This window comes from Aspergillus saccharolyticus (assembly GCF_003184585.1).
Source record: "Aspergillus saccharolyticus JOP 1030-1 unplaced genomic scaffold BP01scaffold_1, whole genome shotgun sequence".
NCBI classification, from domain to species: domain Eukaryota; kingdom Fungi; phylum Ascomycota; class Eurotiomycetes; order Eurotiales; family Aspergillaceae; genus Aspergillus; species Aspergillus saccharolyticus.
The window spans coordinates 1,489,751-1,509,412 of record NW_020290611.1 but is presented as its reverse complement, the minus strand read 5'-3'; the positions used below and the strand labels follow the sequence as shown (position 1 = coordinate 1,509,412).

The following is a 19,662-nucleotide window of genomic DNA, read 5'->3' as shown; positions in this document are numbered from 1 at the left end:
CTGTTCCAGCAGGAATGGTCACCTTGGAAGTGGGAGTTCCATTTGCTCTTTCAATCTTCTTCCACTTCTATTCTCTTCGTTTCGACTATGTAGTAGACATATATTTATTTCCCGCACCCTTTTGCGATTCTATCTTGGGTCTGGTGTCTCTCCGAATCCATTGCGCTGGTGAAACAGCTTGGGGTAGTGTATACCCCTCTTGAAGCGAGAGTTTCGTGGATGTGAGCGGACTGACATCCCGGAATATATTCTCACAGATCCAGCACCGGGAATAGCCAGGTGGGAATGTAAATTGAAAGAGGAGGGGTTTCACCCGCACCTTGTGGGCATCAGAGGGAAGCGGAAAGGGTGGTGCCAACACTCGGCAAGCCACCGAAGTTCGCCATCGTAACTCCGAGGGTGAAACCGCTGCTGTTGATGGTTCCCTCTTTCTAATCTCTAGTAGCGACACCTGGTCGAAGCCTGTTAGTCTAGACCATCTCCGGTAAGCGTGAGCAGGAATGAACCAGACAACTTCCGGCTGTCAGGTGACCGTAGGCAGCCAAACAGTTTTCATATGCGTGATTGACCGGCTCAAGTGGCCAGGCTGGCAGCCCTTGCTCGATAATCAATCTAGTAGGTAGGTGGACGGTGTCTGTGCTCTCATCTAGAAACACGGAGTCCATTGTCTTATTTTCGACCGGTAAAGACTGGGGATTTCTGGTGAGCGAGAGTTTCACCATGTAAGATACCGTACTGTCGATGTACACACCATGTATGTACATCATTCAAACACAGGCTAGAGACAGACAATGCATGCCGGTTGTCGACTAGCAGTGCTGGGCGGATCAGCAGGGCTCCGATTAGCGGGTAAGACGATCCAGGAACGTTTCCGTGGCGGTCGGTCGGTCTGGCTTGTGCAGGGGTGGGTGGGTTGGTCAATAGAAACAAAACAACCTACTACTTGTTATGCCTGAGGCAATCATTGAAATGACCCACCCCGCGGTCTTTCTTCACCGTCTCCCGCCGGGGATGCAGTTTCCGATCGGAGCGCGTTGCAACCCACGCGTTCTTGGTAATTTATTTGGTTATTCACCAGTTCCCGTGCACTTCGTCTCAATCTCTTAAAGTTCTTCAACCTTTGTCTCTGAAGATTTTGATCTCGAGCTGACCTGCGGCCTACAACTTGTGAGGTTTCTGTTGATTCTCTGGCCAAGGGAAACCTGATCATTGGCCCTTGATCCGATCATATATCTAGTACGGAGAGTACTCAATGCCTACCTACAGGTATTGCCCCCGCCCCCGCCTGCTTCAATGAGTTGGCGAAATAGTCTAGATAACTTGTCACCGATGGGACCTCACCCTGGATCCTCCCACTATCGCAAATTGTGAACTCAGCTTAAGGCATGTCTGCACCATCTGGGCAGCCAGTCCGAATCTATGGCTTCCAGACGTCCGTGGACATCGCTCGCCAACACACATACGACACAGCTCCGGTGGCCGGACACAAGCGCCCGGGAGAATATTCTGCGAGCGACAATCGTACAGTTCCAATCGTAAAGCAGCGTATCAGATTCAATGTGCCAGCCGATCGGTCAGTAGATTTCATTCGGCCTTCGCTGGATCTGCCCAAAGGTCGTTTGGTTGCCAGTGATATTCGTCCGGTTGCAGCCGTGGTCCGTGGCAGAGACCCGCCGCCCCATTCTTTGCAGAATGACGAGAAAGAACTCAACGATCATCCTCTGTTGTTATTGAGCAACCCTGCATATGGACTGCCTCCTGCCTTGGTTGCTAATTGGTCGGCTATCGGGCTCAAAAGTATTTACCAATGGCAGGCATCATGCTTGCTGACCCCAGGACTGCTTAACGGCAGTCGGCACCTAGTCTATACTGCCCCTACTGGTGGGGGAAAGTCACTTGTCGCTGACGTTCTCATGATAAAACGTATCATCGAGAACCCGGGCCGCAAGGCCATCCTTGTTCTTCCATATGTAGCCTTGGTACAGGAGAAACTGAAGTGGCTTAGACGTATCGTACAAGATGTTGAGAAATGCATCGACGATACCGGCGACAAAGTGGACAGTACGAGACCATATCATCAGCGCTGGCGCAAGCTACAGAAGTCGATACGCGTGACGGGCTACTTTGGAGGAAGTAGGACGGCTGCGTCTTGGGCTGATACAGACATTGCCGTCTGTACAATTGAAAAGGTGTGGCTCCCTCGTGTACGATACTTGAACCTCCCGAATATTGCTGGAAATTAACCAGGCCATGGCTCAAGGCAAACTCCCTCATCAACAGTACCATCGAAGAATGTAGTATTGGGGAATTGGGCGTAGTTGTTCTGGATGAGCTGCATATGCTTGACGACGAGCACCGTGGATATCTCCTGGAATTGATGGTCACCAAACTGCTACTCCTGCGACAAAACATCCAGATCATCGGGATGAGCGCTACGTTATCGGTAAGTGAGGGAATTACCACCGAGACATGAGCAGCGTCACCCTGACTTGGGCGTAGAACACCGAGATGTTAGCGGAGTGGATGCATGCCGTGTATTACGTCTCAACCTATCGACCAGTTCCGATTGATGAATACCTTGTTTTCGAAAATGCAATATACCCTGCTGCAACATCAAGACAGTTATTTCAGACAATTTCTCGACTGAAGTCGACACCAACGCAGTCTCTCCAGGAGAATATGCCTCCACAACGTGTTGTTTCTCCTTCGACATTCCGAGAACTCGCAAATGCTATGACGAATGCGACGGTCGCTTTGGCTACAGAGACAGCATCGGCTGGATATGGTGCTCTGGTCTTTTGTGGTAGTCGACAGGCTTGCCAAAGTCAAGCAGCGATCATCAGCGAAGCCATGCCCCTTCCTGGTGATGAGACGGATGAACTGAGCAAACGACTGGACCTTGTAGCCGAGCTTCGGAGTCTGCCAGGCGGTCTGGACCCTGTCCTTGAAAACACACTCGTCAAAGGCGTGGGCTTTCATCGTAAGCATACTTCTTTTTGGGACTTCGAATCAAGACTAAGAGAAAATTGAACAGATGCCGGCATGACAACCGAGGAACGCGAACTCATTGCACAAGCTTATGACCAAAGTGTCCTTAGAGTGCTCATAGCCACTTGCAGCTTGGCAGCTGGCGTGAATCTGCCTGCGAGACGAGTCATCATAAATGGAGCCCGCATGGGTAGAGAATTGGTTGGGCCCGCAATGCTGTAAGTGTCGCCCAACCATGAGTATTATTATAGGCTGACCAGGAAAGGCGACAAATGTGTGGCAGAGCTGGCCGTAAAGGGAAAGATGAAGCGGGCGAGACGTATCTCGTATGTGGTCATAGTGATCTACAAGCTGTCTGCGACCTTCTTGAAGCCGACATGCCGGCTATTGAAAGCTGCCTAGCTCCGGAGAAGAGAGGGCTCAAACGGTATGCCTTTAGGCTTGGTTCCCCTCGCAATTAATCGCTGACGAAACTGCAGAGCTCTCTTAGAAGCCATCGCTACAGGGCTCGTATCAGGGTACGACGCGATCAAGGAATATGTTCAATGCACCTTGCTCTATCGCACGGCGGACAAGAAGTTAGCTTACAGTATCATGCAGTCCGCCCTCCAAGAATTGGTTAAGGAAGAATTAGTGCATGTTGATGATGACGAATCATCATATTCAGCAACACAGCTTGGACAGGCTGTGGTTGCCTCTGCGTTCGCACCCGAGGATGGCTTGTTTGTCTATGAAGAATTGAAACGGGCGCTGCAAGCTTTTGTCATGGATGGTGATATGCACATATTTTATATGTTCACGCCTCTTCAACTAGCTGCCAGCACTCACATTAACTGGCGCATTTTCAGAGATCAGCTTGATAACCTGGATGAAAGTGGTTTGCGCGCCCTGCAATTTGTTGGCGTTCAGCCTGGGTTTGTGAATTACATGTACGATGAATTCTCATCTTCGCCGCCCTTTAGACACCACGGTGCTAACAATCTTAATAGGGCCCAGAGCGGTGGATCACTGAAAGAGAATACCTCAGAGCAAATTAAGCAGGCTAGGATTTACCAGCGCGCTTACACGGCGTTTCAGCTTCGTGATCTGAGCAATGAGGTTCCGTTGTCAGATATCGCATCGCGGTACCAGATACCACGGGGCTCGGTGCAGAGCTTGGCACAGCAATGCCACGGGTTTGCCGCGGGCATTGTGAAATTTTGTCAACGCATGGGTTGGGGAATGTTGGCCGCAGTTTTGGATCATATGCAAGACCGCCTGGAGGCCGGGGCGCGGGCTGACCTGCTCGAAATGGCACAGGTGACTTATGTCAAAGGCTGGACCGCTCGGCTACTTCGAGAAAATGGCTACCGGAATCTGAGAGCTCTGGCGGAAGCGGATGCAAAGGATCTGGTTCCTATTTTGATGATGGTTTGCCTGACCCTTACTGAGCCTTGTCTGACTGCATGATACTCATATGAGACCAGGCTAATCCGCGCAAAACTCAAAAAGGCCAGCTTCATCCTGCGGAAGCTGAGCGCTATGCAAAAAAGCTTGTCGCCAAAGCGGAAATTATCATCGCGTCTGCGAACAAGATTTGGGGTACGCCATTTCTAGTCTCGGAGACACCATCATTTCATGCTAACCCTGGCTCGAACCATCATAGAACGTGAGATGCAGGTGGAATTAGATGAATGAACAGTCGTTATGACCTGACTGTATATACATACTTGAGAATTTTTGGCCGAAGCCCGTTCACATCCGCTGATCCTCCGAGTCCAGCAGTCTGGGACACTTGGCAAGGACCCTATCTCTCCTCTAGAACTCCTTCTTCCACATCACCATTTTAAGATTTCCATGCTGAAAAGATCCTGAGCTCATTCTTTCTAGAGAGATCGAAAAACATGTGAAACGCGGGTATGAACAGAACCCTAACCAGCGAGGTTTATCAGCGTAGGAGTTATCATGCTCATAGTCCATTGAGCAGACTTTGTGCAGCGATGGGTTGGCCCTGGTCGACGAAGTCAACAAGAATGACATTCGGTAGCCGACCATAAATGGAAAGACATAGATCGGCTTGAGCTCCGATGCTGCCGTCGCCTGCTTCTGCATTGGTCTCGGCTGCACGATCGCGGTCTGGGATCAAGATGCCTAGGATATCGATATCCAGAAAATGATTCACGATGTACATGCGACCAGTGGCTGAAGCACCCGATGGTCGATCAATACTGCAGCTTGAAAATGAGGCATCGGTCACATCGTACGGCGTTTCGAAGAAGTAAGCGAACTCATCGAGAATGTATGGCACCGTTGTGGTATCGGCACCATAGTCTAGACGAGCCTGTTAGCTATTGGCCACGATCGCTGAGCATGGCTACTTACCCAAGAACGTCACTAATCGCGTACCATTACTGATTAGCTCCTGTAAGGTCGGCCAGGCATCAATGGCCAGCGTGGCTGGTGATGACTTCGGCACGAATGCATAGTCAGTGAGGGCTGCGCTCGTGAATGCCTCAGCGAAACGATCTACTGGCAGGCTGTCACCATTCGTCAGAAGCAAGGTCACGACTTCGTCCGGATTGTCGTCCAGCCAGGTCTTGACGGTGGCCAGGTACGCCTCCAAACTCCCGGCATCCTCTAGGAGACACGAAGTATGGCAAAGGAGGATCGTTTCGTTGTCAATAGACTGATGGGTCTGGCCTTGCAGAAAACGGATCCCAAGGTCCAATTGTGCGGTGACGTCGATGTTTTGGTTTTGCTGAGGCAGTGGGCCTACAAAAGGACTATCGTGGGCGCCCACTTGGGTGAGATTCGAGTAGCGACGGTTGCAGTAGGCCGATTGACCGTTGCAGGCGGATTGGGCTAGAACGGGAAGCACGAATGATGTAGTTGCAACACACGCTGCGGCCAGACCGTGAGCAATAGATGTGAGAAGCATTTTGTAGGAAGACGAGTTGCCTTCTCGGGCAGGGCTCAGAAATATGAGGGAGCTTCCCCCGAACCAGCAGCTGAGTACTTGGGGTTTTATAATAGGGCCCCCGAGTTACACATCACCGCGTATGGGATGACCATATGATGGGGGATGGCAGTTGGATGGTGAGGGCAACTCCGGCGCTTGTGACGCTAACGTGTGAACTAGCCAGTCTAAATAGACTAGACTCTTCAAAAAGAATGTGATTGTGACGAGAAGTCACAGAAAGGAGTGTGCGGAATGGACTGCATGAACAGGGAGATCCCGAATGTCGAGAGGGGGAATTTAGAGCTAGTTTACAGTGAGATGCGCACGTGCGAACTGTCGCAAAGATGAGCCGTTAGTTCATTTGATCAAAGGATATCCTCATGACTATTATCACAGAACTAAGCCTGTCCTTGACCTCAGCTCAGATTCCAGGCGGGAACAGTGCCTCCCATCTTTTCACGGGTCCGTGATCTGTATAGGGTTGATTAGCTCAGGAACCGCATGCTTAGATCGTCGTTTATGAAGGTGGCCGGAGCGTTCGCTGAGACGAGGTCCTTGGGGAGTTTGATAACTCAAGTATAGCTTGATTGAATGATCTCCACTTATCGACATGATTTTATTCAGGATTCAACCAGAGCGATGAATTTACAAAGTGGCATAGGTCCAGTCACCGCTATAGTTTTTTACATACTGTTATGTTGTAGTGCAGCCCGGGATTCATGCCTGGGGCAGAAAAGGAAATAGTGCTTAGTTAACGACGGAGTACCGCCTCAGCCTCTCCATTCTACTGTATCTTCCCTTGACTTCTTCCATCATCATCTGAGCAGTGACCAATTCTACCGACTATTTCTACCCAACCCTTCCATATTCATCTCCATCCAGTTCATGGATTGTTATGCTCAATTGAACTGCACAAATCTGCCTTTTTATCTGGCCCAAGAATTGATAACGGGTAAGTTCTCCAATGTTGGTCCCCACCCGGAATTAACTTGGCATCTCCCCCCCCCAAATTGCCCGCTCCAGTTTAGCCTTGATGACAACTGCCTTGTCGGTCTGACTGTCTGCGGCCGACCTTCCATCTTCCCACCGACCTCGAGTGACTTTCGAGACCTCACTCCTCCTCCTCCTCCTCCTCCAGCTCAATTAAATACCCTTACCCGTCATTCACTCTCTCTTCCAGCTACTTCCCACTCAGGCTCTTGAAAAATCAAAGTAATACGCTGGGAGAGATGGTCATTCAAATCTACTGCCGATGAGCTCCATGATCGAGGCCAGTAATGACTGGGCACGAGAGGATGAGCTCGACTTGGGACCAAACCACGATGCACTCTCCCCGCCGACCCGCAACGGCATCGCCGACCGTGTTGACTCCCATCAGGGGTCAGTATCGGACCCAATGGCTTATGTCGAGGAAGATCTACCAGATCTGACCACTGAGGATCATGCTGCCCCCGTCAAACCACTCCCTGCCACCGACCCCGATACGACCGACCTTCCCTCTTCGCCGCGTTCCGGGCAGCCCGGTCCCCCCGAGAGTGTCGACGAGACACTCTCAATTCCCGACGATACCCCTTCTCTTCATGTGCGTCGCCGGCTGTCGCTTTGCGGTCGTGGTTCCTCGCTGATGATTTACCATAGGACTCCATCCTATCGTCGCGAAGCAGCAGCGCATTGGCCTTCAGAGGCTCCCCTCGACTCAGCCCCAGTCCCTCCCACCGACCATTCGACCTTCGCTTTCAATCTAGACTCTCTTCCGCCTCAATCGGTAATTTCCGATCGCCCTCACCGTTCCTAGCGCAATTGCACTCCCGCCAATCTTCCGTCACTAGTCATCTGTCTCCCGGTACCGTGGACTCGGGGCCCGACACCCCTCAGGGCCCCTGGGATGTCGTGCGATGGACCAGATTAAGAAAGATCAATGGTCAGGCATTCTCCGAAGCTGGAAAGCGGAACTTTGGCCATCCGACTTGCATGGTGGTCTCAACATCAATCGTGGTTGGAACTTCGAAGGGGATAATTCTGGTCTTTGATTACCAGCAGAATCTCAAGACAATAATTGGCCTGGGAACGAAAGGTAGGCTTCCTAAGAAAGCCTCTGTCGGCGCTCTCGGGTACTAAGTGTGGATATTTAGCTGTCGAATGCGGTGCGATCACGTCCTTGGCACTTTCTGCGGACCACTCTACAGTCGCAGGAGGCCATCAGTTAGGTGACATTTTTACTTGGGAAATATCACGATCGGCACGGCCCTTTCTGCACATACCCCCAATACCAGAATCTCTGGTCGAGAACCGCCCCTCCGATGGTCATATCGCGGGATCACCTGTTATCCATACGGGATTCCTGGGAACCCGACGCACTGCTCTTGTCTCTGCGGATAAACGAGGAATGGCATTCTCCCATCTTGCTACGCGTGGTATGGGCGCCGTTGGACGGACAGTGAAAACAACTAGGATTCTGGGCCGCTACCCCCAGGTCTACGCGGAAGGATTTCGGCCACGAAAGCCCAGCTCAGTCCTGGGGTTTTCACCTCTTCCCTTGGGCAACGTCGCGCAGCCAACTGACTCGCTGGGCCTGGTCGCTATGCTCACTCCCTATCTCCTAGTTATCGTGTCAACGACACCCGTGGCGCAAACTCAACACAAAGCGCCCCGCCCAAAAGAGCTTGCCGCTCATGGCGCGATGACTGGAGCGTTAGCCTGGTTCCCAGCTATTCGTCTCAAGGGCAAAGAGATGGAAACCTCGCGGACGAAACTGGTCTATTGCTGGTCTAATGTGCTAACCGTACTGGACGTATCGGAGGTAGAAACGGATGAACCGCCAAACAGGGATCGACCGCCAAGCCTGGCATTCAGGCCACGGAGCAGATGGAAGGCAGACGAGGCTATCGTAGCTGTGCAGTGGCTGAGTCGCTCAGTTATGGCAGTGCTTACTATCACGCAACAGTTGCTGATCCTTGAAGATCACACCATGCGTGTCACCGAGGCGGTTGATCTGCTCAATCGGCGCATCTATCATGTGGACTTCTTTTCTGCTCAGCTCCATAGCTTGGTTGAACAGTTCGATGAAGAGGACACGACAATGCATGGTGTAGTGGCCGATGCATTCTTTATGAGTTTTCGGTCCTACAAAGGTCGCCTGTTCCTACTTGGCTACAATGAACTTCTCATTGGAAGTCTCTCCAACTGGGCCGATAGGTTGCTTGCCCTCATGGAGGCTGGTGACTTCATTCGGGCAATCCAAGTGGCTACCTCCTACTATCAAGGTAGCGCCGAGAAGCTCACGATTGGCCTTCCCGAAGAGGACGCAGTGAGGCAGCCTCTGGTACGAGAAAAGCTCCTCGAAATGATCTCGGCGTCGCTCAAGTATGCTTTTGGCCGCAACGCGGAGGCGAGCAATGAAAGACTGGATACGACACAGCTTCAGAAGCTAGCCGAGGTTTCAATCTCTGCCTGTGTCTGCATGACTGAATTGGATTACCTCTGGGACGATGTCTTCACTTGGTTTGAAGAGAGTGACTCGCAAGGCATTTTCCTCGATGCACTTGAATCCTATATCGTTGATGGGACTGTCCGCTCACTCCCTCCTACGGCTGTCAAGGCTCTGATAAACCATTTTGCGACGAACCACACCGCCAGCAGACTGGAAGAGATCATCTGCCTGCTGGATACAGCGACCATGGATATTGACCAAACCACCACTCTCTGCAAGCAGTATAATCTCTATGATGCATTTATCTATGTCTGGAACCGTTGCCTTGGGGACTACGTTGGTCCCTTGCAGGAGCTTCTAGGGCTTATACCATCTCAGGAGGCTCTGACAAATGGCGTTGCTGCCACTGGAATTACACAGTATACGAACGCCATGAAAGTGTTTCCCTACCTCTCCTTTGTCCTTACAGGTCGGGTCTATCCCACGGGCGAGGATATGCACGAGCAGGAGGCCAATCGAGTCAAGGCCGCCTTGTACGAACATTTGTTCTCCGGCAATAATACAGCCACAGGGGCAAGGAAAGCATCCGAGACATTTCCGGACTTGCGAATCATGCTGAGGTTCGACACGGCCAGCTTCATGAGCATGCTGAATGAAGCTTTTGAGGACAGCTTTTTGAACGATCAGGAACCCGACGAAGCTCCCTCGCATGGGGTGTCGATCAACCGGCAGTACTTGATCAGTGTTCTGCTGCAAGTAATGACTTCAGACTCCTTTGATGCGTCGGGTACTATATGGTTAGATATGTTTGTTGCTCGCAATCTGCCGAAATATCCTCAATACATTCTTCTTTCAGGCAGCACGCTTCAGCAAGTTCTGGAACGGCTTTGTCACTATCCAGATCCCGCCATGGCGGATGACTGTGAGCTAAGCGCTGAGTACTTATTATCGATCTACCACCCCCCTGACCTACGGGCCATGATACCTCAATTCAAGGAAGCTCGATTCCTTCGGATATTGAAATCGACTTACCGCTCGGAGAAACAATACCCGGAACTCATTCTGGCTTGTCTTGAAGATCTCAATGAGCCAGAAGCCGTCTTTATTTGCCTGCAGGATTATCTTCGTCCCGGCTCCGGACTGAGCAAGAAGCAAACCCGGGATCTTCTTGATGTGGTCAAGCACCATGCCGGCCAGCTTGCAGCGATTAACGTCGAACGCGCCGCCCAGACCATGCATACATTCGCGCCAGAGATGCACGAAACTTTCCTGGATGCTCTACGGCAGGACCCTTTCCGACAATACCAGTACCTGACGATTGTGATTGGAATCGCCCTGCAGTCTGCAAAGGAGGGCAGACCGTCCAAGCCTATCGAGAATTGGATGTTAGAGCGCTACGTGCAACTTCTCTGCAAGTATGATTCTTCCCGAGTGGCCGATTTTGTGGATGATTTGCGCATAGGTGATGTACGCCTAGAAGAGCTACTGCCTTCGATGGAAGAAAGTGGCGTGGTGGACGCCGCGGTGATTTTGTTGGCTCGTCAGGGCCAGGTTCGAGCGGCGATGGGCCGTCTCATCGCTCATTTGGGGACACTGGAATCTGGCCTGGTGGGCATTCTGCAAAACATGAAACACAGCCCGGATTCTCCAGGCATTGTGGACGCTATCGATCACCTTATAGGATCATTAGACAAATACACGCGGGTTGGTATCTGGCTCTGTCGGGGCCAGACGAAAACGGCTAAGAATTCCCGTGCGATTGACAAGAATGGTCTCAGCACAGGGGCCATGGAACAGCCTCTCTACTTTGATGAGTCTCTATGGCTGGATTTGATAGAAGCCGTGGTACGCATTGCCAGTGGCGTCTTTGGCCTGCTGCCCACAGGACTTGCAAAGACCATCGATGCTCCGGTGACGGCAACCTCATCTCCTTGGATGTCGGCCGTGCGCTCGCTGGTTCAGCAGGTCTTTACTGCCTTACTTGCCAGCACAGTGCGGAGTGGTGGATCTTCCACGAGTGAGCGCAGCGATATTGCCTTCCTGCGAATCTTGCGTGCCTTCCTCACGCGGGCTGCAAGCTGGTCGCCGTCCCTGCTTGAGCTGCGCGCAGTATTGGCGTCGATATTTTCCGCGTATACTTACGAGAAATCCCTCCTGGCCCTCGCCAACGGAATGCTGGATCGGGACTTATTTGTACACGTGGATGAAGTAGCACGATTGCGTCAGCGCGGCTGGCGACCACGAGGCCAGGTATGCGAAATCTGCCGACAGCGCATCTGGGGACCTGGGGTCGGGCCCCAGTACTGGCAGGCCTGGGAGTCAAAACAAGCCGCGGCGCAGCAAGGCCGTCTTGCAAAACGGATCCACGAGCAAAATGATCCTGCGACCGCGCGGGGGAAAGGAAAAGCGGCAGACGTAGGTCAGCCGCTACATTTGCTCGAAGGCCATGCGGACGCAAATGTGGAGAATTCCGAACCATCCCCCGGGCCTGTCGTGATATTCGCTTGCCGACATTTGTATCATCGTCGTTGTATCTTGGAGGAGGAGCATTCTGATGCTGCTCAGACTCATCATCCCCGTCAATCATTCCGCGGTGGACCAGACTTGGAGGTGTTGTCGTGCCCGGTGTGCCCTGTACATACATAGTGAACGAGCGATTTTGCAACGCGATAATGACCTGTTGAGTTTAACCAATCCTACTTCTCTTTTCCTTTCCTTTTTTTTTTTTTTTTTTTTTTTTCTTCCTTTCAAACTTTGTCTCTGTTTTGCCGATCCCTACCTAGAGTATTCTTTGCTGCGTGTCGAGAATGAATGACCGGACATGGGAACGCCCGATGCAAAGGACAGCGGGGCAGACGCCTCATGATTCCTGGTGAGTGTTCTTCCTCTCCTGCTTTCATTCCTGCTGCTTCTTTTCAGGAGACAGAAGGTGGGGAAGCGCCGATCGGAGGATGGGCTTGGCTACTGCACAGTAGGTTTGCGCGTGTGCTTTGGCGGCAGACCGAAAATCACCGACGATTCGCTCTGCACTGACAGGCTTGCATTCCTCACCCGCCGCTATTTGACGCCCACTGCATGCATGGTCGGCCATTGGGCTCGAGTCCTCCCTCTTAATACTGGGAACTCGCCCTGAATTCCCTTTGACGAAATCGAGCCTAATCCTGGTTCTCTCTCCTTACTGGCTGACGGGGCTCATTTGCCCTTTATCATTCATCTCTCCTCTATCAATCCGTGACATAAACACGCGCACATGGGCCTGCCATCTGCCTCAGACTGCCTTTCACGCCACGCGACAGGTCTCAAGGCCTGGTCTGCTGCATGGATAATGGCTACGCCACAAGTCACTAGTGAATGAGCTTGTCCGTTGCGGATTGCCGCCGGAAAAGGAGCGCTGGCCAAAGTATATATGGCTGCTTCCGACTTCATGGCCGAAAACATACGGTCATGATCATCACGATTCTGCGACACTCCTTTGGTTCACACCTCCTTGTCCTTACAGCTGGACTGTGACTCTTCGTTCATTCTGACTTCAGGTAGACTTGCTACCAATCCACTCCCTAGCCAACTCGAATAATACTCACTTGCTCTACATTGTGTGAAACTGTCCTTCCTGGGCGCTATGCGGGCTTACACTTCCCTTCTGACGGCTCTTGGCCTTACGGCGCAGCTCGGTGCTGCGACCTACACATTGTTCGATGACTATACCAGCTCGTCCTTCTTTGACCGGTTTACCTTCTTCACTGACACCGATCCTACGCACGGCTTCGTCAGCTATGTCGACCAAGCTACAGCACAGAGCGACGGCTTGATTTCCACCAATACCGACGGATCAGTCTACATGGGCGTGGACCATACCAACGTCGCCAGCAGCGGCCGGGAAAGCGTACGCCTCACTAGCAACAGCCAGTATACCCACGGGCTGTTTATCGTGGACCTGGCGCATATGCCCGGTGGTATCTGTGGTACCTGGCCAGCATTGTAAGTCGCTGACTGTAGTGGATCTCTAGTATGATTCCAGCTAACGAAGAGGAAAAACAGCTGGCTTCTTGGCTCAGACTGGCCCAACAACGGCGAAATCGACATCATCGAAGGCGTCAATCAGCAGACTAATGACCTGATGACCCTCCATACTAGCGACGGCTGTACCATCAACAACTCCGGTTTCACTGGCACCCTGGTAACTAGTAACTGCTATGTCTATGCGGCGGACCAGTCCAGCAATGCAGGTTGTGGCATCACTTCCTCCAGCTCCCAGTCTTTTGGGTCTCCCTTCAACTCCCTCGGTGGTGGTGTCTATGCCACGGAATGGACCAGCTCCGCCATCAACATTTGGTTCTTCCCCCGCGGTAGCATCCCAGCCGATATCACCAGCGGCAGCCCGATTCCATCCACCTGGGGAACCCCCGCCGCCAGCTTCGCGGGCTCCTGTGATATCGACTCCCATTTCAACGCCATGCAGATTGTACATTCCCCCCCGCCCCTTACGCTTCCGTACTCCTGTGTTGGTCTAGAAACATTGCTAATCTACAACACGCAGGTTTTCGACACAACCTTCTGCGGCGACTGGGCCGGCAATGTCTGGAGCTCAGGGTCCTGCGCCTCGTACGCCAGCTCCTGCACAGACTACGTCGCGAATAACCCCTCGGCGTTCGAGGATGCGTACTGGACCATCAACTCGTTGAAGGTCTATCAGGACAGCAGCATTAACAGCATCCTGAATACGACCGCCTCGGGGCGATGGCCGGGTATGTCGCAGCATGCGCGTGGACCGGCGTCCCTGCGGCGAGGACGCAGGGAGACGGGAGGGTACGAGTATGCGTTCCGTGCTTGATTGACCGTACAGAGGGACTCAGGTAGGGCTATTTGTTAGAATGTCGTTTGGTGGTTATCACTTTTGCTTTGGGGGTAGTTCTATGTTGGTTTGCGAACGGGACAGACATTCGTTTTTTTATTTTTTTTGGTTTCGTTTTCGTTTTGACAATATGCATCCCCGCAGATTCATTCGCTTGGACGTGAGGTTAACACCACCTTACCCACGCAGTTCACACTCACTTCAGAGGGGGGGAAGCAGAGGATGTTGGAGCCTTACAGACGGATTTCTTGGTTGATTACACTCGTTTTTGGAAAACTGGTGGAGGACTTTGACACGCTCTTTTGGGGTCCCGGGGGTCGTTCTTTTGCCCTTTCCTTTCCCCTTCTTTTCACACCCTCTATACAACATTTCCCTCATACAAGGGAACACAAATCGCTCGTTTTGGCTGGCCCAACCCGCGGGACATTCACACGCACGGCTTCGCGGGAGAATTGCTAGAGATCTAGATGAGGTTCTTCGTCTTGTATATACCTGCATCTGGCAATATATATATACGCTTACTTTCGTTACTTCTTTTCGAGGCATCGGGTGGCCAGTATGCTGTATGTCCAGAAAACAGTCCGCCAAGCGGAAGGGGAGTTTCCACTGTAAGTCTGGCCTTGATACTGATTGTTCCAAAAAGGAAAGGGTAGACCACCGGGTAAGGGAGAAAGAGAGAGAGAGACAAGATGCCCACTTGTCCACTTGTTCTGGATCATCTGGTAAAGCAGTCTCAGGACTAACCCGGACGTCTACCAGAATAAAATAGCTCTCTGTCAAATCATACAAGGGAAAAAACCCAAAGCCAAAGCTAGCAAATCACCCGCAAACAGACGATAAAATAACAAACAAACAGATAAACAAAACAAACACGATTACGGCTCTAATAACGCAAGCACGCATTAAGGCAGTGTACACAAGCGGAAAAAGAAAAAAAAAAAAAAGGGATCAAGAGAAAATCTTTATATCATAGACTATGTGCTCAAGGCTTTTGTTGTTTCTACCTCTTCCGTCAAGTGGCGCCCCCTCCTTCCCCTTGCTGTCTCCCATTCAGAGCACAATTAATTAAAGAATGCTTTTTGTGTTTCTTGCGTGCTTCGCTGCTAGCAATACAGTCGGGCCTTTTTCAGTGCTTCTTCTTCCGACCCTCAGTGCCCTTCTTGATGATCTTTTGTCGCTTGGAGTCGATCTCCTGATCGTAGATCTCGCGGGCGGACTCGCCCTTCTTGCGCTTGGTTTGCTTGGAGGACTTAACGCTGACGGTGGAGGCGCCGCCGTTACGGATTTGCTTCTCGGCGTCGTCCCAGGCGGTGCTACCGTTGTTGATCTCGTATCTGGAGGCTAGAAATCAGTTATTGTTCATTCGGTTTATCATTGTTTGTTTTGTTTTTATGGGGGGGGGGGGGGCTGAATATGTTCAGAGTTGAGGGCGGGAAAGAGTGAGAACTAACTTTTCAAGAGGAAGGGCGTCGATTAGAGCCCGCTGCTTCTCGCGTAGCTCCTGGTCGATTTGTTGGCCGCCCTCGCGGAGCTCGTCATCGAGTTCCGTCTCTAAAGGCTTGAAGCGGTCGTCCATCACCTCGTCGTGCGCCTCCGTGACGTCCCGCGCGGCGATGGCAGCCTGTTGAGCGGGCATGGTCTCGGCGACGGCGCCCTCAATGACGGCACGGAAGTGTGTCGACATCTTGCGGATGATTTTAAGAAACATGGCCAGAAGCTGCTGGGAGGGGAGACTGAGCTCCTTCTCCAGGGCCTCGATGTTCTTGCGCTGCAGACCGATGGCCAAGAGGATGGACTGTTGGACGCCCGAAAGGCTGACCTTGCCGCTGAGACGGCCGGAGAAATAGAACTCGGCGATCGTGGGGACCATGTCCAAGATGACGTGGTAGTCGAGGAGGTTATTGGCGTAGCTGTCGAGACGCTTGAGATCGAAGGGAGAGAAGACGCGGTCCAGGTCGGCCTTGGTCAGGGAGAGCGGGGAGAAGGAGGTGTCGAGTTTGGCGCCGGCATTGGCGGACTCGCAGATGCTGAGCGACAGCACGGAGGGGAATTCACGGAACTGGTACGACAGGAGCGAGTTGAACCGCTTGTGGAAATCCCGCGAGAACGCGCCCAGCCAGCTGGCATCGTTGGGGCCGGTGGCAAGCGTGCGCAACATCACACACGAGTGCTCGCCGGTCAGGTCGTTGGGGGTCTGACGAAGGTAGACGGGGGAAAAGGAGGACCGTTTCCAGAATTTGTGCAGAGAGGGGGTCAGACCGAAACTGACACCGAGATAGTCCAAAGCGTCCGGGCGGCGCTCGGAAAGCTTGCCAAACAAAGGTGGCATCTTGTGAATATCCCGGACCTGGATATTGTCATCCAGAAGGCTGGAGTTGGCTAGTTCCTCGTCCGTCACGCGGACCATCTCCTCCGGAGCCTCGACGGCATCCTCCGACAGACTGGTGAACTTGCCCTCATAGAAGTCGGTCAGCAGCTCCAACGCGCGGGAGCCGTAACCCATGTTAAGGTATTCGGGGTTCGTGGCGATACGGACAACTCTGGCACCGGAGAGACCGGCGAAGTCTTCATCCTGGTATTGTTGGCTGACGAGCCAAGGGATCAGGTCTCCTCCCGCTCGTTGGCCGCGGCTCAAGCTGTTAAGGACGCTTTGTCTGCTGATACGACCTTCCAGCGCAACCTGGATCACGACAAGGGGCTCGGGAAGCTTGGTAGCTTCCTCATCAATCGGAGGGACAAGGACAAACAACTGGTGTGCGGGAGCATCACTCATGAGCTGGAGGTCATTAGGGGTATTCTTGTAGTGGCTAGCCACGTAGAGGGCCATCATCTGCTGCAGGAACTTCTCGGAAACGGGATGGAAGGAGAATAGGGTATCACGGTTGACTTGAAGCAATTGACATTGAGAGGGGTGGGGGCAGCCCTGGGTGTTCATCCGCGACTTGGGCAGAGTTGCATCAAGACACAGGACCTTGTTCAACCACTTCTCCACCGAGTCGCCAGGAGCATAACGAATGGGCTCCGCCAGGGTGATCTCACGGAGCGAACGACCACCCAAGCCCTTGTCGGCATTCTTGGCCGCTTTGCCGGTCGCCCGATCAGCGACGTCAATCTCCTCCTCGCCATTGGCCTTCAGTCCTCCTCTTGATTGCTCCCGAAGCTGCTGAATCAGCTTCAAGGAAAGCGACCGACCAGTTCCTTCGTAACCATTGATTGTGGAAGCCATGAACACCAGATACGGGCCCATCAATTTGCGGACCAGAGGCAGGGGAATAGCAGCGGCTTCATCAATCACCAAGAGTTCGGCCTGGCCAAGAACATGTGCATCCTGGGGTTGAATATACTGGATAGTCTGGCGGTGCTGGCGGTGAATATTGACACGGACAACAGCCTTGTTGAAATCGGGATTTGTCGACTGCAGAATGGTGTAATCAACGTGGTCCATATAGCCGAGCGCATCGAAACCCTTGAAGACAAACTCGAACAGGGTCTTCAAGTTCTCCGGACTAGGCGAGGTGATGAAGATGTTGCTGTATCCGTGGGCCACGGCGGCGGCGATAGCCACACCAAGAGCTGCCGACTTACCGCGACCTCTGCCGGCAGTCAATGTCACAGTGCTACGAAGCGTCTTCTCAGCAATTGCATCCACGAATGTAAGAAGAGCCTTGGCCTGATCAACGGTGCGCGCCAGTTTCACAAGAGGCCCAACCAGTTGGGACTCTTCCAAGCTCTCCTTGATCTGCTTCAACTCCTTCTTCGTGCCCGTGCTGTTCTCGTCGACTGATTCCGGGGGTGGCAGCGGCTTGACATTCTTGCCTCCGGAGATGGGCAGAACGTTCATTTCGTCGTCGAGAACGAGGCAGGAGTCGCAGCTGCCGAGGGAAAGAATGAAACGCTCGTTGAAACGGGCCACAACATCGTCATGCGCCTCGGTCCTGTACCGGGAGTGAATATCCATTGACAAAGTATAAAGTTGCTTCAAGCTGTTCATTCCCTTCAGCAACAGCAGCACGATACCACCTCCCTCCACGGTCTCGACGGTACGAGCGAGCAAGTTGGGCGTCATAGCTTCGAAGTCTTGAAGAATGCACATGCCGTATGTGTTACCGAGAATCTTCTCTGTTTCCTTGTAGTAGACATAGCGAATCTGGTTGAGAGTGATGAACAACTCGAACGGATCCTCCTGGTTGGGCTCTCTGATACCACGCTTCACCTCCTTCTTGATCTTAGCCTCGCGCTTCTTGCGGTGACTGGTGAAGCCCAGCAGATCCTTCTTGTAAGCCCACAGGACGGACTTGTTCTGCTTGACGTCGACGCTAGACATGATGTAGTGCAAGTTGACGATGACATCCTTGGCGCGATCGCCGACGACGACGAAGAAGCTTCTCTTCTTCTCTTGCACACCATTCCGGATGAGCGCCGGAATGCGCGAATCGATGGCCTTGCGAGGCATTCTGTGGAGAGGGTGCTTTGAGGACCCTTTTCACCCTTATCGCGATTGAATTGATTGATTCCCGAGGAGAATCTGTAGGCGGCGGCGGAACCCTCAGACTGCGCTGGGAGTGGTGTCTTTTGGAAAAAGGAATGAGACACCGCGCAGCTTATTATTGACCGAGACACAGACCAGGTCCTCAAGAAGGGAGAGGATGTAAATGGTCAAGTGCTGGGGGCTGAGAATCACACTCTCTTGCAGTAGGGCAATGGCAGCGGGCGGTTCGGCGCCAGAAAAAAAAAAGTTATCGGCGACCGGGGCTCGCAACTGCCATCAGCCACCGCTTGCTTTATACGATACCGCCTTTACCAGCACGTGCCTCACATGGTGCCTGAGGGCGCCAGGTCCCGAAATAGTCAAGCGGCTTATTCTCTGCGGCCGCATTTTCACGTGACGCTTGGCAAGGCTGCCCCTCAAAGGCAGGCGATGTCGGACAATTCTCTTCTTGCATTACACAGGAACAGTTATTGCTTCTTGTTCACAGGTCAGTTGACTGGTTGAATGGTGGTTATTTCTTGCAGGTAGTCTACTTCCAGATACCGTTTCTGATCCTGCCACAACCGCAGGGAAGAGCTTACTCAAGCTAGCCCTCCGTGCTCCGTGGTGGTGGAGCTGCATGGGAAATTAACCCCGTCGCTATTTTAAGGCCCGTGCTTCCCAACTCCGATCAACCTTCAATGACAGTACTCCGGAGTATGTCTCTAAAGTCTGCGAGGACAGACCAAGAAGGAGGGCAGAATGGGCAATGAGTCGATCAAGGAAAAACAAGAACGATCACAGGGGCAGATTCCACTTCGGGGATAGTGGCAGCTTGACTGGCATTGCCAGACGCGTGGACTTGTCTTAGGATTACGCCGATCAACTGGGAAATTCGAATGGGCTGGACCCTGACGGGTTGGTTGGCTTACCTGTCGACTGGCCACCCGAATCAGAATGATAGGAGAGAGAGAGCGAGAGTTGGG

General features: G+C 52.5%; 5 protein-coding genes across 5 annotated transcripts; 3 read left to right on the top strand and 2 right to left on the bottom strand.

Moving 5' to 3' along the window:
- The first annotated feature begins 1,268 nt into the window (after positions 1-1,268).
- Positions 1,269-4,725, top strand: BP01DRAFT_13230 (DEAD/DEAH box helicase). The gene is made up of 9 exons (XM_025570478.1): positions 1,269-2,189; positions 2,261-2,443; positions 2,500-2,980; positions 3,035-3,206; positions 3,254-3,415; positions 3,468-3,917; positions 3,978-4,398; positions 4,455-4,569; positions 4,634-4,725. The coding sequence occupies exons 1-9, from the start codon at positions 1,386-1,388 to the stop codon at positions 4,663-4,665; spliced, it is 2,820 nt and encodes a 939-aa protein (XP_025436034.1). The 5' UTR covers positions 1,269-1,385; the 3' UTR covers positions 4,666-4,725.
- BP01DRAFT_412863 (uncharacterized protein) lies at positions 4,642-6,262 on the bottom strand. Its single transcript, XM_025578973.1, has 2 exons — positions 5,350-6,262; positions 4,642-5,298 (listed from the first exon to the last, which is right to left on the bottom strand). The coding sequence occupies exons 1-2, from the start codon at positions 5,903-5,905 to the stop codon at positions 4,937-4,939; spliced, it is 918 nt and encodes a 305-aa protein (XP_025436033.1). The 5' UTR covers positions 5,906-6,262; the 3' UTR covers positions 4,642-4,936.
- Positions 6,263-6,745: 483 nt separating this feature from the next.
- On the top strand, positions 6,746-12,066 carry BP01DRAFT_412862 (CORVET complex membrane-binding subunit VPS8). Its single transcript, XM_025578972.1, has 3 exons — positions 6,746-7,508; positions 7,565-8,000; positions 8,059-12,066. The coding sequence occupies exons 1-3, from the start codon at positions 7,179-7,181 to the stop codon at positions 12,000-12,002; spliced, it is 4,710 nt and encodes a 1,569-aa protein (XP_025436032.1). The 5' UTR covers positions 6,746-7,178; the 3' UTR covers positions 12,003-12,066.
- An 819-nt stretch (positions 12,067-12,885) lies between these two features.
- On the top strand, positions 12,886-14,298 carry BP01DRAFT_13187 (glycoside hydrolase family 16 protein). Its single transcript, XM_025570473.1, has 3 exons — positions 12,886-13,334; positions 13,395-13,818; positions 13,894-14,298. The coding sequence occupies exons 1-3, from the start codon at positions 12,976-12,978 to the stop codon at positions 14,185-14,187; spliced, it is 1,077 nt and encodes a 358-aa protein (XP_025436031.1). The 5' UTR covers positions 12,886-12,975; the 3' UTR covers positions 14,188-14,298.
- Positions 14,299-15,105: 807 nt separating this feature from the next.
- BP01DRAFT_352586 (ribosome biosynthesis protein KRE33) lies at positions 15,106-18,922 on the bottom strand. The gene is made up of 2 exons (XM_025573978.1): positions 15,660-18,922; positions 15,106-15,542 (listed from the first exon to the last, which is right to left on the bottom strand). The coding sequence occupies exons 1-2, from the start codon at positions 18,659-18,661 to the stop codon at positions 15,335-15,337; spliced, it is 3,210 nt and encodes a 1,069-aa protein (XP_025436030.1). The 5' UTR covers positions 18,662-18,922; the 3' UTR covers positions 15,106-15,334.
- Between the last annotated feature and the right edge of the window lie 740 nt (positions 18,923-19,662).